General features: G+C 40.6%; 2 protein-coding genes across 4 annotated transcripts in view; one reads left to right on the top strand and one right to left on the bottom strand.

Annotated features, from left to right (window-relative positions):
* The first annotated feature begins 48 nt into the window (after positions 1 to 48).
* Positions 49 to 15423, top strand: PPWD1 (peptidylprolyl isomerase domain and WD repeat containing 1). 2 transcript variants are annotated; one of them, XM_081212913.1, is made up of 11 exons: positions 49 to 228; positions 1502 to 1604; positions 2177 to 2277; positions 2972 to 3092; positions 4357 to 4804; positions 6465 to 6655; positions 7963 to 8152; positions 8696 to 8877; positions 9363 to 9444; positions 10132 to 10419; positions 10660 to 11399. In XM_081212913.1, exons 1-10 carry the CDS (start codon positions 66 to 68, stop codon positions 10369 to 10371), a joined length of 1821 nt encoding a protein of 606 aa, XP_081069039.1. In that variant the 5' UTR covers positions 49 to 65; the 3' UTR covers positions 10372 to 10419; positions 10660 to 11399. The 2 variants fall into 2 exon arrangements, with proteins under 2 accessions (XP_081069039.1, XP_081069038.1); XM_081212912.1 differs by lacking the exon at positions 10660 to 11399 and adding an exon at positions 12365 to 15423 and having other exon boundaries at positions 50 to 228; positions 10132 to 10314.
* TRIM23 (tripartite motif containing 23) overlaps positions 14006 to 18063 on the bottom strand; it is an 18600-nt gene continuing 14542 nt past the window's right edge. For both annotated transcript variants that reach the window (XM_081212937.1, XM_081212938.1), the window contains exon 11: positions 14006 to 17832. In XM_081212937.1, coding sequence (XP_081069063.1) covers positions 17653 to 17832 — 180 coding nt within the window. In that variant the 3' untranslated portion in view covers positions 14006 to 17652. The remainder of the gene's footprint in view (positions 17833 to 18063) is intronic.

Genomic DNA, 18063 nt, shown 5'->3' with positions numbered 1-18063 from the left:
GAGGGTCGCGGGCGGCGCGCTCCCAAGCGCGTCACTACCCAGCGCCGGGGAAAAGCAGAGTCAATATGGCGTCCGCGGAGCCGCCGCGCAAGAGGAGGCACGGCGAGGGAGAGGAGGGCGAGGCGAAAGGAGAGGAAGGGTCGGAGGAGGAAGGAGGAAGAGAAGAGGAAGGAGACCGCTGGGTGGGCCCTTTACCTGGGGAGGCTGTGCAGGTGAAAAAGAGGAAAGGTAAGGGCTGGGGGCGAGGAGCGGGGTGTCAGCCTCGCTGGACAGGGCGACTCTTCTTCAGCACTTCGTCCCTCCTCGTGTTTCCTTCGGAGCCTCCGGTGTCGGGTGATTCGCTGCACGTTCCTTGGAGACGTGTTTAAATTGAGTTGCAGGCAGACCAAGGCTACCTGCTGCCCAGTGTGGGCACTGTGCTTGCGGATACCTGCCTCGGTGGTCATGATCTGTACGTAACTAACTGTTCAGGGCGTTGCGAGGTGCAGCTGTTATGTCTCCTTTGCGCTCTTGACGCTTCTGACTTGACATGCTCTGCCTTTCATGACATCCCCCGTAAGAGTGAAGCAGTTCTGAACGTGATGCTTAAAAAGGTAAAGGTAAAGGACCCCTGACAGTTAAGTCCAGTCGCAGATGACTCTGGGGTTGCAGTGCTCATCTCGCTTTACAGGCGGCATTTGTCCGCAGACAGTTTTTCCGGGTCATGTGGCCAGCATGACTATGGAACACCGAAACCAGAGCAGCGCACGGAAACACCATTTACCTTCCCGCCGGAGCAGTACCTATTTATCTACTTGCAATTTTGCCATGCTTTCGAACTGCTAGGTTGGCAGGAGCTGGGACCGAATCAAACCGCTAATTTTATGATTGGCAAGCCCAAGAGGCTCAGTGGTTTAGACCACAGTGCCACCCACGTCTCTGTCCCTGTCCCCGCACATGCTTACCTGGCAGTAAGTCCCACTGAAAGCACTGGTGCTTACTTCTCAGTAATTGTGGTTTGAGTTAGGTTACAAGTTAAATAATAGCGTACTGGGCTGGAATTTCCTTCTCCTGTACTGTTGTGGCTTAAATACCGCTTCATGCATTTTTATGTATCCCCAGATGTTCTGGAGATTTTAAAATTCATTTTAAGTGGCACAGGTGCGGGTTCACATGTTTAAATGTATCTCTGTGTGCACATGCATGCACACAAACAATCCCTTCACTCAGTTTCACTCAGCTTTATTCTTATGGATACTTAAGTCATGTGAGCAGTCTGAAGTAGTGCAGTCCAAGCACAATTTTGCTGCTTGTGTGACAGCTAGGGCTACAGTTATGTGTACACTTGTTTGTGTTGGGATCAAGCCACATATAACACTATGATACAGCTACACAGCTGTTCTCATACCACAGTATTGAAAGAGAAATTTGTTCAGTTTGGTCTCTTTTAAATCAAAATAATTTGAATAACATTTTTGAAATGGAATACGATTTTTAGGAAACAATATTTCTTTATTTATAGTTCTTGAGTTTGAACATGTCTACCTGGATAATCTCCCCAGTGCTTCAATGTATGAACGCAGTTATATGCACAGAGATGTCATCACACATGTAGTATGTACTAAGTAAGTCTTTTTTTTCTTTTTCTATTTTAAGTATTGTAGAATTGGACCGGATGTATGTTTAGGAATTGCATCTTGCAATTCCTGGATTGCAAGGGGTTGGACTAGATGTCCCTTGGAATCCCTTCTAATGCTACAATTCTATGCTTCTATAAGTGCAGCATAGCTCATCCTGCTTTTTAGCTCCAAGCTTAAGGGGGAAAGTTGCGACGTATCTTTGTTGCATTGAGTCTGTTTCGAGCATCTCTGAAGTGTGGCACAACTGTAAGAACCATCTCTAGAGTTTCAAACTCTGTAGGAGGACTTGAGACAGTCCATGTTGTAATATGCTTTGGAGACTCGCCCAAGTGACCTTGTAAACCCCAGTGTGAAATGGAATAGCATCTCAGGTTCAGCATGTTGTATTAAATCTCTTCCCTCTCTTTGGGGAATAAGTAGTGTCCAATGACTGCACCTGTGATTTGGCTTCCCAGACTATCCAGAAGCTGCAGACTCCTGTGAAAGATTGCTAGTGAAGCAGAGATCTAGGTTTGTGGTTCTTTTATAATATGAAGGTTATATGCTTGTACCTGCAGGACTGATTTTGTAATAACAGCCAGCCACGATGGACATGTCAAATTCTGGAAGAAAGTAGAAGAGGGAATTGAATTTGTTAAACATTTCCGTAGCCATTTAGGTAAGTTACTGTGTTTGGTATTTTCTTTTTCTTTTTTCAAAAAGAATATATTATTATTTCATCATTTAAATATGCTTTATAGCACACTTTAAAAATCCATACCATATTTTAAATATTGGGTTCTCTAAAGTTACTTAGCTTGAGTGATTAGTTTTTGTGAAATGTACCAGTAGGGTATCCAGATGACAGTGGGTAGACAGTGCTCCTGTGCCTTTAAAAGTTGCATAGAAGAAGACATTTCAGCTGGTGTACCTTGCATGACAAGCAGCACCTGATGAAATTTCCTCTTCTACTGGTGCAGGAGTCCTGTCTTCTATTTGCTGCTGGTATGCACTGGGCTGCTGAGCTCTCTCTTCTTCAAGCCCTGGAATCACCTAAAAACCCTTCTTGAAAAACGGCTTTTCAATATCAAATCAGATACTATATGGAGAACTGAGACCAGAAGACTGCAGAAGCTCTCAGTCCATATTGTGATCTTTGAATCCCAGCCTTCTAGGGCCATTTTATACATGACTATTTGGAAATAAATCCTACTGAGTTCAAAGGTACTTTATCTGTCCCTGCAGCTTTAGTCTGTGACATAATTCCATCTGAAGCATTTATATAGCAATTATGATTTTGTTCAATGTTTTTCTCAAATGAAGAGAACTTATTCTCTGGAAGCAGACTATTTCCTTTCTTTTGCTCACAATAGGTGTTATCGAGAGCATTGCTGGCAGTTCAGAAGGTGCATTATTCTGCTCTGTTGGGGATGATAGAGCAATGAAGGTTTTTGATGTGGTGAACTTTGATATGATCAACATGCTGAAACTTGGGTAAGTCACTTTTCTTTTTTAATGGTCCTGGTAGATTTCTTAGTGCTTTAGAATACTTCTGTCTGAGAGGTAATTGGTTGTGATTGATTATGGTACACAAATAACGGTGACATGTCTAATTGCTGGCATACTTTTATTAAAAGAACAGGAAAGTATACAGCAAGCAAATACAGGGTTGCATTACATTGCTTATAATAATGAATTGTGAGGGGGACTTTTATCAGGAAAAATGTAAAGCAAACTACAGTACCTATTTTAAAGTTGCAGTTATTTTGTTGAATTCAGATTCCTTGAGATAAGACATTGAAGAAAAATAAGTATTACTCTCTTTCTACAGCCTTACAAGTGCTGCAAAGCACACCCAGAGTTTCTACTTAACGCATGTCAGTTCAGGTGGAGTCTTGCATGAAAAAGATGAATGTGCCGAGCTGCCCACCTCCATTAAAGTAGCGGGGAAAATTAATGTACAGTACCTGTGAACTTCTTATGTGTTCTTCAGAGTTCATGTCACAGGTCATGCATATGTGTGTGGGAGACGGTCCTTGTTGTAGTCTGTATGAGAAAGAGAATTTATGTCCTGCCATTCTTGTTTCTCTCTCTTAAAAAGAGAAATTTTAAACACAATGGAAAATGCTGGTGATGCCACAGGTGTTAGATTAGAATGCTGTCCTCCACATGCAGGTCCCAACACACCCGATGAAGATCATGCTTACTTATATCACTGTAGTCAGTGGGATTTACCTACCAATCGTGATTAGGATTTTATTGTTTCAGTCCAATCCTGTGCAGTGATTTACTGAGAATTTCTATTAAGTGAGTGTTCACAGGATTTCCCCATGTGACTTGGGAGTGAGTTTCATTTAACACAGTGGGGATTACTTCTGAGAAAGCTGCATAGATACGGGTTGCAAGTATAGTTAGCAAAATGCTAAACTGATTTTTAAAATGTCTGTTACCAAACAGTTCATGCTGGACTGTGTAGCTTCATGTAGGCTAAACAGAATAGCTTCATGAACTGAATAAAATGAAAGTGATTGCTCTACAGAATAGGAATTATTATAATATTTGTTAATGAAATGGTCATCTTGTAGGAAATAATATGTTTTGCCTAAAAACCTTGTTAAAGCAATATTTCAAAATATTCTGGAGAAAAATTATTCCATATGTTTTGATTATTATTAGCTTTTGTATTTATAATATTGAATTTAAATATTTAATCTATATTCCTAAAATCATGCCAATCCAATTATTCTTTTTGTTTTAGCTACTACCCTGGCCAGTGTGAATGGGTGTATTGCCCAGGAGATGCAATATCTTCAGTTGCAGCGTCTGAGAAGAGTACTGGGAAAATATTCATATATGATGGTCGAGGAAACAATCAGCCACTTCACATTTTTGATAAGCTTCACACATCGCCTCTTACTCAGATACGACTGAACTCTGTCTATAAAGTCATAGTATCATCTGACAAGTCTGGAATGATTGAATACTGGACTGGGCCTCGCCATGAATACAAATTTCCCAAAAATGTGAATTGGGAATATAAAACAGACACTGATTTATATGAATTTGCTAAGTGTAAAGCATACCTAACTAGTATATGCTTCTCCCCTGATGGCAAAAAAATGGCTACTATTGGTTCTGACAGAAAAGTCCGAATTTTCAGATTTTTGACTGGGAAACTGATGAGGGTCTTCGATGAATCTTTGAGTGTAAGTATATATATATTTCAACATTCAGTTACTTGCCAGTACAGATGATTTTTTTTTATTTCTTTCACAGATGAGAAATACATATATACAAATCGTCCTCTATAAAAGGAATATTTTCAGCATTACATTGCAATATCTGTTTAGCATTGTTACTACACTGGCAATTTATTCTTCTTTTAGTTATACTCCTAAGAGTATGTGGGCTAATAGACTGTAATAAGGATTCTGATAAAAATGGATACCATGAAGTTAACAATCAAGGAAAAAATAAATGGTATTTTTAGAAGACTTTACTGTTGTTACAAATGTTAACTGAATTACTTTTATTGTGCTTTCTAATCAAATTTTACTTTTACTTTTACTAATTACTTTTAATTTGCTTCAACTCACATTACTTAACTGTCTAACTACTATAACCTTGTCAGATGCCACATCCAATATATGAATTGCCAACATTTTGCTATACATGTTGAGGTATGTATTTTAATTGTGTAAAGACACATGTAACTAACATTGTTGTATGTTACATAAATTGACCTCATTAGCACATAATACTAAACTGTGTTTTGTTTAGCCAAAATGTGACTCAGCAGAGTGACCATAATTTTTTTGTGGCAAGAAACCATGATGTGAAGCCGTGAATTCTTGTGGCTTATAAACCATGGCTTGTTTTAATTCTGGTTTGATGTTATATTTTAACCATGCTTAACAATGGCTTGTTTGAGCATCTCATATTAAATGCTGTACAGTGGTGCCCCGCAAGACGAATGCCTCGCAAGACGGAAAACCCGCTAGACGAAAGGGTTTTCAGTTTTGGAGGTGCTTCGCAAAACGAATCTCCTATGGGCTAGCTTCGCAAGACGACAATGTCTTGCGAGTTCCTGCTGGGTTTTTTCCTCTCCCCCCCCCTTTTCTAAGCCGCTTATCAGCTGATCCGATCAGCAGATAAGCCGCTAATAGCACTAATCCGCTAATCTGTCAATGGGCTTGCTTCGCAAGACGAAAAAACCGCTAGATGAAGAGAATCACAGAACGGATTCTTTTCGTCTTGCGAGGCACCACTGTAAATCTACAGAGGCAAGAGCAGCTGGAAAACAAACCAAGCTTTGGAGAAATAAGTCATGTTTTATTAGCTCATCTATGATACTTGTAACTGCAGGAGGCAGTGGAAGACAGGAGTGCCTGGCGTGCTCTGGTCCATGAGGTCACGAAGAGTCGGACACGACTAAACGACTAAACAACAACAACATGATACTTATGTTTTGAACACATCATGGTTAAGTCAAACCATGGCTTAGAGTTATGTGCTAACACAGCATTTATGTGCATACTCAATCTCCTTTGCACATGAACAGAGCACATGAATAGATGTGGCATCTCCATGAAAATAATTCTGCCAACATTCCTAAACCCTTGCAGCTAAAACTATACTAAACTAAAAACCAATGTAGCCTACTGCAAAATAAATTAATAAATAAGAATGAATTTAGGTGTTGTGTTTGGTGGGCTATATTGATTTATTCATTGAACCTATAACCATTTCATTATATGTCTGAAAGCAGCTTACAGAAAAAAATTAACATGCATTATACAGAATTTATTAAAAATAAATCCAAGTCAAGTTATATACATATCATAGGTAGGTGTCTTGTTTCTGTAGATGTTTACTGAGCTGCAACAAATGAGACAACAGCTGCCTGACATGGAATTTGGTCGGCGTATGGCTGTGGAGCGGGAGCTGGAAAAAGTGGATGCTGTCAGGCTAATTAACATCATTTTTGATGAAACTGGACACTTTGTGCTCTATGGGACAATGTTGGGAATCAAGGTCATAAATGTGGAAACAAACAGGTAAGTCTTGCTCTTATTATTTCATGTTAGCTGTACCTATGTTGTTTTTGTTCAGGGATTTCCAAGAGATTTTAAAGAAAGAAGCTCAGCCTTCATAGGCTCTTTAATTGTTCCAAATTGATACATAATACAGTTAAATAGAATTGAGTTGGCATTACTCATTGGGAGTGCTATAGCTCAGCGGTAGAACATCTGCCTTGCATGCAGAAGGTCCCAATTTCAAACGCTGACATCTCCAGGTAGGGCTAGGAGAGACTCCTAGTCTCCTACTTTGGAGGTCTTTAAGCAGAGGCTTGACAACCATATGTCAGGAGTGCTCTGATGGTGTTTCCTGCTTGGCAGGGGGTTGGACTCGATGGCCCTTGTGGTCTCTTCCAACTCTATGATTCTATGATTCTATGACTTCTGTCTGAAATAGTGGAGAGCCCTTGCCAGACAGTGTTGACTGTACTGAGCTAATTGGATCCAATGGTCTCACTTTGTATAAAGCAGTTTCCTCTGTTCCTATGATCCATGTTAGTTAATTTATATGATTAGTGCCACCTGATCTGCTAGTGAAATGCTTTTATCACCTATGGGGAATAATGTATGCTTTTCAGAAAGTAAGCTCTGATACTTTGGTAGTTTGTCTGACAATCACAACTCTGCTATGTAGGTGAATAGCCATGGTTTATTGTTGGCTTATAAACCATGACTTGCTTAAACTCTGGTTTGAACCCCCACATACCACCCACCCCCAGATATAGTAGTCCTGTGACAGGTTTAGAAGAAAATGGCCTTGTGAGTTAATTGTACCCCCTTGAGACCAAGGTTAGCCCACAGAATGGAGGGCCACCCCCACCCCCTGGATGTAGAGATTCAGTGCCCAGTTTCACATTCCTGGTGAATGACGCTAGGGGACTATCCACATAATTTGCAGGTTTCCATTGGTTAAATGATTCCAGATCATACATTTTCATCAGCTACCCATCTGGGACCCATAATATGAGAACCGATACTTTAGATCAGCTTTCTGATGTGTTATACACTTTTTCATTGTCCATTTGTGTTAAGAGTATTACTTCCAAATATGTTTGTTAAGAACATAACAGCCCTGCTGTATTGGGCCAGAAGTTCACCTAGTTTCTAAGCCCACAGTGCCTTCCAGAAGGTCATCGATATCCCTATGATGTACTGGGGATCTTTGCTTCCAAATTAATCCAAAAATTAATATGATGTTTGGATGCAGGGTGCTCTGAAATATCACATATTAAAGGCAGGCCACATAATGATTTTGAAGTTCACGAATTTTACTTTCCTGTATGTAGATGTGTTAGAATTCTAGGCAAGCAGGAGAACATCAGGGTCATGCAACTGGCTCTGTTCCAGGGTGTTGCAAAGAAACACCGTGCTGCTGTTACAGTAGAGATGAAAGCATCCGACAACCCCGTTCTTCAGAATATCCAAGCTGATCCAACAATAATCTGCACCTCCTTCAAAAAGAACAGATTTTATATGGTAAGTTTATACCAGGGGATCTAGCTGACAGTTTTCCCACCCCCTGCAGGCTACTTTTAGCGGATGGGTGTGATGCCCATCTTTCAATCACCTAAAGTTGCCAAGTGATTCCCCCCCTTTTTGATAGCCTTTGATATAATACTCTTCACACGTCTTACAACTTGGTTGTAATTCTAATATGAATTTTGGTACATTTTTGTACTTCCTTAAACCAAACAACTAGGGTGGGGGTGTCTTGGTGACTATTTCATTATGAGAACTCCGCTTGAGGTGAAAATGCAGTAGAAACCTTCAAAGATACAGGGGCTCACATAAAAACTTAATATTTTTTGTTGAGATTTTTGCTGAGATGTTGACAGTCTTCAGATATTCTAAAAATATGCCAAAGGGCAATTCTTTTCACTTGGCATAGGACCAGAAACAGTTTGCAAACTACAGCCTATCACTAGTTAGGAACAATATGTCTTTGGAACTGCAGTGTATGATCCTTCCAATTCCATTAGTCAGTAAGAGAAACAAGGATGCTGCTATCTTGTCCTCCAGTTTACCAAACGTGAACCAGAAGACACCAAAAGTGCAGATTCTGACAGAGATGTATTTAATGAGAAGCCATCTAAAGAAGAGGTCATGGCAGCCACTCAAGCTGAAGGACCCAAGCGAGTTTCTGATAGTGCCATTATCCACACAAGCATGGGAGATATACATGTCAAGCTTTTCCCTGTTGAGTATGTATATGAATACTTTTATATTTCCTTCCATTTTTAATAAAGATTCTCATTATCTTGAGCTGCTGTTGGACCATTCACTAGCATCATTGACAGAGCTGCACCTTTTCCCTTGGTTTGCTTATGTTCCATTCCCTCATATCTATGGTACCACCATTTTTGCTCTGGTAAAGCATTTTTACCACTACTGCTTTCTCCTACATTGTGATAAAGGGAAGAAGCTTGTAAGCTTTTCATTTCTCCATAACAAGAAGGCAATTTTAATTTGTAATATGCAAAATGATTCACAGAATGTAATCGTGAATGAAGAGTTGTCTTCCTACTCAGTGATCTGCCAGGTGGCCCTAGTTCTTTATGGATATCGAAAGTTGCAGTCAAATGCTCTCAGTTTCACTAGAGCATCTACAAATACGGACTAATTCAAAATATTACCCTATTCCAGTGCACCAAGTACTATACTAACATCTAATACCTTTTAACTGCAGGTGTCCCAAAACAGTGGAAAACTTCTGTGTACATAGTAGGAATGGCTACTACAATGGCCACACCTTTCACCGCATAATCAAGGTAACTTTGGTATTAGTAACAATATTTCTGTGTTCTCAGTTGTTGTTGAGCTCGTTAGATAAACAGGGCTGCAATATCTTTAATTTTTCCTGTCCCATAGTGGCTTATGCACATCTTATTATTAAGTCCTACCCTGCTTGTGGATTTTGCATTTGCATTTTTGAAGGATTTTGTGTAGAATTCCAAAACTGTAATCACAGCATATCAATCTATGGGATACAGTGGCGTCACCACTGTAGATAAAATGGATAGAATTTTTTTTTTCCTTTCTTGGTAAAACTGAAATTTGGATCTCATAATGACACTAGTTAATAGTAGATTTGAGTCAGACCAAAAAAAGTACTTCACACAGTACATAATTAATTTTCAAAATTTGTTGCCATGAGATGTGGTAATGGCACTAGGCTTTAAAAAGGGATTTGACACATTCACAGAGAATAAGGCTACATCTATGGATGCTGGTCCTGATGGCAGTATGGTACTTCCTGGTTGAGAGGCTGTATGTTTCTGAGTATCAGTTCTGGAAACAGCAGCAGGAGAAGGCTGTTGTCTTTAAGTCCTGCTTGTGGGCTTTCTGGGGGCATCTGATTTAGCCACCATTTTAAGCAGGATGTTGGACTGTGATTAATCCAGCAGGGCTGCTAATGTCCTCAATTGTGATTTTTCTTTCTCCCCTTCCAAACGTAGGGCTTCATGATCCAAACTGGCGATCCTACTGGAACCGGAATGGGAGGTGAAAGTATCTGGGGAGGAGAATTTGAGGACGAATTTCACTCAACTTTGCGACATGACAGGCCCTACACACTTAGTATGGCTAATGCAGGACCAAATACCAACGGCTCACAGTTTTTTGTAACAGTAGTACCAACTGTAAGTACCATGTCAGATGTCTTAACGGTGGTCACTGAATTGCCTCTTTGTGAGTAGCAAAAGTTTTGAGGCTGTTGGTAGATGGAAGGGTATTCCGTTGTGTCTGTTGTCTACTACAGTCATACCTCGGGTTGAAGTTACTTCAGGTTGAGAGTTTTCGGGTTGTGCTCTGCGGCGACCCGGAAGTAACGGAACGCATTACTTCCGGGTTTCGCCACTTGCACAGATGCTCAAAATGACGTCACGTACATGCGCAGAAGTGGCGAATTGCGATGTGCAGACGCAGGTTGCGTTCTGCTCTGGATGTGAATGGGGCTTCAGAATGGATCCCGTTCGTATCCAGAGGTACCACTGTATAAGGATGAGGAAGCCTACGGACTTCCAGATGTTGTTGAACTACAGCTCCTGTCATCTCATGACTATTGATCATGCAGGCCATGCAATGCAAGTTACAGTCCAGTAACTGAAAAAAAACACGTTTCCTGTCTCTAGTCTACTTGGTGGTTATAGGGGAAGGAGCCACCATATTACATTAGCTGCAGAAAAACATTATTGTTATACTTTGTTTCCCCAAAGATATGAGGTAATAAGCCTGTACATGGCCTGTACCATTTCAGTTGTGCGTGGGAGCACCCATAATTGAATGCTTCTTAAGAGACCCAGCATCTTTTGCTGCCCTTGACAGCCAGCTAGAATTTGTTACTATATGCTTTGCCTTATTTCCCAACTCAGCAGAGTAGCAGGGTCTTCTCTGATGTGGAATTGGGTTTTGAGAGCACTTGGAGGCATTGAGTTTGGTTATACCGTGATGCTTCCAAAGCTTACCACAATTGCAGGAATGAGCCCTTACCCTTCTGCTGGGCTTATGAGAACAGCAAGGAGACACATTGTTGTATAGGGTGCGTCCTTTAAAAGAGGCCCCATGGATACAGAGTACACATGTTCCACAGGGCCTCTTTTGAAAGACTCACCCTATATATGTAACTGTGCTTCAGAGGGTTTGGAGAAGCAGGGAGAAGTTTGAAGTGCATCAGCATCCCTCTGAAACCAGTGCAAAACTGGATATGAGCTATTGCCCACTTCTCATTTTTTGTGCATATGCATATGCATTTTGTGCATATGTCAGGTTAAGAGTTGCTGGCTATTTGCAAACCCCTATGTTCCTCTGCAGACACTGGCTGGAAAGTCCAAATGGAGTAGTTCTCTGTAACACAGCTTTAATCTGATTACTTTTTAAAATTAAAAGCGCATCTTTCCCTTCTTCTGAGGTGCTTGTGACATCCTATCTGTTTTATTCTTGCTACTACCAGATCTGGAAGCCAGGACTGAAAGATAGTGATTGACCCAAAGTGCACTGCAGTTCAAGGCTGAGTTTCTATCTGAAGGCAGGGGTCCCTGGGCCAAGTCCAACACTTGTCTTTCTTCCACTAGATAGGCCTCATCCCTGAATGACTTGCATCCAGTGTGGCTGGGCAGGAAACTTTCTAGGTCTGGTCTCTCCCACCCCCCTCTGTTATCCTCTGGCAGGATAACAGAGACATGGGGAGAGGTTTTAACAACAAACCTACTATCCAGCTGCTCTCCTGGCTGCTTACCATCAAGAGATGAGTTATCTGTTTCATATTATTGTTATGTTATATGCTGCCTTGTGAACCACTAGATTGGAAAGGGGGATACACATACTTAATTTAAATAGCTTAAATAGGTAGCAGGATTTAGTTCTCCTACCCCACCCCCCACCAAATGATCAAAACTTGTCCACAACCTAATGTGTGCACAGAAACTGTAAAGGCAGTACCAGTTTTGTGATTATGGTTCATTATCCAGCTTGGGATATGTCTGCGGAAACGGCTTCCGTACACATGCAGCCTTTTGGATTGGAGAGTTAAACAAGTGAGCAAACAAACAAGCATTAAGTGTAATAGTGTTTAATTACAGAGATCCCGCTAGCAATAGTTTACATTACACAGTACTCAGTATAGTAACTTGAGATTTAATCATAATTTTCTCTTTCTTTTGCTCCATCAACTTGATATATGGCCTTGCACAGCCATGGCTGGACAACAAACACAGTGTGTTTGGAAGAGTATCTAAAGGAATGGAAGTCGTTCAGAGAATTTCAAATGTGAAAGTCAACCCCAAAACTGACAAGCCCTATGAAGATGTCAGCATTATTAATATCACAGTGAAATGAAAAAGGGTTTTAAAGAAACCTTGCAATTAAGGGACTTCAAAAATGATGCACCTCGTATGTTTTTCTGCTGCGGAAAGGTTGATACCTGTTCTGAAACTTTCTAATCATTATGTGTCCGAGGTGCTCTCAGCTGTATCTTTTTTTAAAATGTTTTTTATACAAAAAATAAAAGCCGCAAAAAAGAAAAATATGCATCTTGTGTATTTATTGCAATGGTTTTTATTATGGAAAAATGCTGCAGAATTGCGAGCAGCTCTATTCCAGCACTGAAATATTTTTGTTTCTGCCAACTCATTACCCACAAAATAGAATGGGGTTTTTTAGGGTTTTAAATGTATTTAATTGCAAATACAACATGTAACCATAATCATTACTGTGCATTCTTGACAATAAGATTTTCTTTATCACTTGTTTTGTATGTTATTTAGTATAATTTGAGCCGCTGATAATTGCTAATACTAAATAGGTATCATTTAGGTTTTGAGTGGAATTGTTATAAAAGGATTATAGTGATTTGTCCCTTTCTTAATCCATTGTTCTTGAAATCTGAGCAAGAATGGGAAAAGTTCATCTTTTTCCCCCTGGCAGATGGTTGCAGGGTGTGTACGTTCCTATTTGGGGGGCAGCAAAGGTGCATAACCTTGCGACACCTTCTGGCAAACCACTGCCAGATAATTGCCTACTTCCATCCATCAGTTTCCCTCCTTCATGGGGTGGAATCCCTTCAGTCTGTCTGCAGGAGAAAAGCAAAACTGTTGCTTCAGTGTGGGTTCATTGAAGAACTTGGGGGATGGGACGGGGCAGAAGGAACAATCTCTCTCTCTGCACTAGATGGCACTAATGAGGAAGTGGTTCCTGCAACTTGCAGTTTCTTAGAAGTGCTTGGCTTGGAAGAAGAGCAAGTGATGCTAAATAGCTGTGTTGAGGAAGAGCAGAAGGGGAACCCAGAGAGGGGAAGGAGGATGAGAACCATCCCACTGTACTTAAGCCCTGTAATCCTCTTCATTGCTTTCAGGGGTTGTCCCAAGAAAACCTTGCTTCAGTAATCCCTGGAATTATGAGAACAGTGAGTGGGGTGGCTGTCATTTGCCAGCATTACCTAGGCACCTCCACCGGCTTCTGGTTTCAATTTTATGTGCTAGCTTCAGACTGCAGGCTATCATGCATATATCGGCCAGTTTCCTTTCACTCATCACCTTCATTTTGTGCCCCAAGACTAACTGAGGTCAACCTCTGAACATGCACACATGTGCCATTTGTTTTGAGCACATTCTTATGCGAGCTAACATCTATAAAGAATGGCAGGAGACACTTAGCATTCATTTGAAACCCCCCACTCCCACTTACAAATATAAGCCATCCAACATCCAGACACTTTCACTCATTATTCACTTTCTTGGTTGACCATAAATAACTATTTGATGCGGGGGGTGGGGGGGGGGAGAGAAAAATTAAGTGGAAAAAATCGACTTCAGAAAGACGACACATTCCACCAGCTGGTTAGAGAATTTTTATTGTTAGGGGGTCCAAGGCCATTTTGAAATCACACCATCAATTTTTTTTAATCCAACATTGTTTTGTGAGCTATTTTATACCTTGTGTAGCCCCAGAACATGGAATTCTTGGTGCTATAACCCCTCTCAGTACTTCCATTCACTCCCAATTCACAATTAGAAAAGAATTCATTACATACAGTTAAAAGCTAGAGTATGTCAAGGAATGAAGCCCTATACATTAATAGGTTATTTTTTAAAGCAGTACGTTAATATACACCTCTTATTTGTCACTGAATGTTGCATTTTAGTTTCACAGTTAAAACTAGACTATGACCCAATTGTTTTACAAACTGTCTGTTCTTAATACAGCTTTTATGCTAACCTTTAAAAATCTCCTTGGAGTTGAAACACTTCTTAAAAACTAGCACATATCAGTATACTAAACTGAGTTGAAGCTCAACATCATATGAAACAAGCTTGAAGTTTATAGCTGAAATTGTTATATACAGTACAAACAAGCAGCTAAAATTTTATCTGGTAATTGTTTGAATTCAAACAAATGCAACACTTATGTTCACAGTCACTTAAGTGGATTTCAATACTTTCAATGCAAGCCCACTACATTTATAGTAGAGCTTGACAGGAACAAACAGGTTTTTGAAAAACAAGTATTTATCCAATGTCCTAAAACATCTTGAGTGTTTTACAAGGAGAGCCCAGAACAATAACGCTACAGCAATTAAAGCCACAGAAGAACAATTCACATTTACCCTTCCCAACCGCTGCATTATCACGTGTTGTCATGCATTTGAATAGTGTTGAAAAATAAAAAGGGTATAAATAAGTGAAAGCCTGGCCTCACTGAAATGCAGTCAAAAGTCTCCAAATTATTTCAAACACACACAGCTAGGCCTTGCACATAAATGCATCCAGTCTAGGTTTGTGGTATGCTGTGAAGAGGTTATTCATTGAGGCAGAGGAAAGTTCCTTGAGGGTAAAGGTCTCTTGTATGGGCAGTGATAGCCACTTGTTGTAACAAAGCAGGATTCAGCAAACAAGAGTGGTTGTAAGTATCTGCTTCATCTAGAAGAGCCAGAAAAGAAAGGAACTGCATCATGGCAACAACTGTATCTCAGCTATGTAGCAGAATTCTCATGCTTCAAATCAGACCTAGAATTTGTGGCAGCCTACTATATGCAATATTCCTTCCTAACTGAACACTGCATGAAGCTTTCAAGGTATTCAGACACTTTGGAGTCTTATACTTGTAAAGAATTTGAGGGCCCTTAGTAACATTTTTCTAGATCAGCTTACCGGGAACATTTCATCAGAAAGGTTGGAAAGGTAGTTCTGCAATCCTGCATTCAATTACACAGGAACAAGCCTCACTGGACACAGTGCAACTTAATCTCCCCCCCCCCCCAAAAAAAAACACCTATGCATGGTCTTGCGCTGCATCCCTCAATGTGTATAGCTGGTTACAAAAAGCAATACGTTCAACCATTTCAGGATTAAGGTTTGAACAGACCTCTAGTTGAAGTAAACACATGTTGCATGTGGATTATCTAATTACTAGTTATAATGATCTAATTTTAGTTGTGTTATGTAGAACCAACATAGGGAAAACAGTCTACTCAAAGGGTTTCTGAAAGGAACATTACAGGCCAGATTCAACTAACCCAGCTTGTCAATGGAAGCCAGCACTAGGACTCCTGCTAATGCAATCCAGCTTCCCCCCTCCTTTCCCGAATCTGCTCTGGAAGGTTGGTCCATGGGAAGGAGAGGGAGGGTAATTTTGTCCGGCAAGCAGAAATTCTTGTGCTGAGAGCACAATTAGAAGGGTATGAAGTTTAATTCCTATGTTGCTTGGGGAGAGAATCTGGATTTAAAAAACAGAACTATCCTTTTTAGGCCAGGACCAGCAGTCAAATTTGCCTGCCTCAGCCCTGCCTGCTGCAGCCTGGGGACTAGTGACCACAGCAACATGGAATCAGCATTTGAACTCTGAACTTTTACTCAACCACATACATGCCCTCTTCATGGTATAAGATACAGGGAACTTCCTCACACAGCTCCACACAATTCCTCCATTGGTGTATCTGCAGAAGGTTATCCAGATGTATGTTACACAACTTGGGTCCTGTAACTCGAGTTTCCTGTCAAAGACAGACATCCTCTTTCCTCAGTGGACTGAATGTCCAAAAGGATGAATCCAAAGGCTAACAACTGGTGTCTTCATGTAATTGGGTTAAATATTTCACAGACCTGCAAAACACAATGTGCTCAAGCAGCTAACCAAGTGATAAACTGATTAAGGCTAATGAGATAAACTGCTACAGATCCTTGTTACAGAGCTTTCCCCATTCACAGATCCTCTGACGTTAGAAAATATATATACAAGCCTATCCACCATAGAACTGTAGCTGAAAAGACGTTTTGAAGGCAAAGCTTACCCCAGATTTGAGTAAAAGTGCAGCCACTGTGACAGTGTAATTGTGCTTCAATGTTTCTTATATAGGGAGTTGCAAGAGAGGTACTTCAGCTTTCCAAAACTGTACATGATTTCCCATCAAGAACTGAAAATAAACCATTACTGATCTTATGGAAAGAGGGGTATGTAATCATGTACCACCAGATCAGAAGTTGCCTGCATGGCACAATGTACATATGGAGGGAAATGAAGGAGGGAAAGGAGGATTTTATGAAGCTGATTAAAATAAAATTTCCCTCAAAAAGTCACTAAAAATGTATATTTAGGCAACATCCACTTGCAACCTCAGTCAGACAAACAAGTACAACTGAGGATAGATTTTTACCAGGGCACATTTAGGTCTACACTTGGATAGCTGGAGACCTGACCGGCCATTAACCCGGGCCCAAGAGAAGCATGAGAAACTCCAGCATCCATTACTGCTAATCCTTCTGCAAGGTGATGTTTTTTCCTCTAAAATGGAAGATGAAGGAGGAAAACGACAATGAAACTTTGAAGGAGTTTGGTTGCAGTAGCTTCGGGGGGGGGGGGAGAGAGATATTTGGAGCTATAGAGTAAGGATGGCAAAGGTCTTTTGGCCTGATGGCAGCATTCACCAACTCCAAGGACCACTTGCCGCTGGTAGGTGTGCCCATTCCACACTCTCTCATCTGCAAGCTACACAAGGTACCCAGACGAAATGCACACACATCTACAAGTACATAGGCTCTATGCCCAACCCGGCACCATGTCTACTTCATTTTTCTTTTTATCAAGAAGTGGTTTGTGTGTGCCTGCATGCCCAAGTGAGATCTGAGAAAAAGCAAATGCAGCCAACTCTGAAAGGAGCAAGGTCAAATAAATGCTAAGTTCGTAAAGTACTTGTGAGAAGATAAATTAGTTGCTTAATAGGGAAGTGTAAGACCTTTCAAATCTCATTTCTTAAAAAAACAACAACACCAAGGCACCTTTCTTGCAAATCCACCACACCACTATTAAATTACCATAATTTACAGGAATTACACACTCACTGTACCACACTCCAATAAGCATTCCAGCAAAAATGTTAGTTGTTTTCTTTAGAATACATAGCCTTAGATGAAAAGTTCGTGTTTGACCATCTCAAGTCACACAAATAAATTAAGTGATCTTCAAGCTTAACGCTTCTCAAGAGGACCTTATGCGACATCCAGCACACCTGCGGCTACCAGGTGTCTTGAGAGCCAATCCAGTCCTTCATACAGTCCCATGCCACTTCTGGCATCACACCCTTGAATGTACCAGCTCCGACCACAGCAGAGTTTGTGCAGACTCAGCAATTCTGTGACCTCTTCTACGGAAAGTGCCCCTGCCACATCCTGTAAACAACAACCATATACTTAAATGTATAGACAGTAACTTAAGAATTAGTAATCTTACCTTATGAATGCAGCAGATTGAAAATTAAAGTCAGTGCCAAAACCTACAGAATTTTGTTAAATATATTTATATCTTCACAAGTATTCAAGTACCAATTATGTTTTTAAGAAACGTGGCTAGAACTCTATCTGCAAGATTTTGGAAATTAATAGAAGACCCCAAACAGACTG

Source organism: Podarcis bocagei (assembly GCF_964188305.1).
Source record: "Podarcis bocagei genome assembly, chromosome: 11".
In the NCBI taxonomy this organism is placed as follows: Eukaryota; Metazoa; Chordata; class Lepidosauria; order Squamata; family Lacertidae; genus Podarcis; species Podarcis bocagei.
Note: the sequence above shows the minus strand (reverse complement) of the source record. Positions and strands in the feature narration are given on the sequence as shown.

Coding starts and splice junctions, on each gene's coding strand:
- PPWD1 (XM_081212912.1), top strand. CDS start 66: ATGGCGTCCGCGGAGCCGCCGCGCAAGAGGAGGCACGGCGAGGGAGAG. Junction 229..1,501: donor GCAGGTGAAAAAGAGGAAAG/GTAAGGGCTGGG, acceptor CTTTATTTATAG/TTCTTGAGTTTGAACATGTC. Junction 8,878..9,362: donor GTCAAGCTTTTCCCTGTTGA/GTATGTATATGA, acceptor TTTTAACTGCAG/GTGTCCCAAAACAGTGGAAA.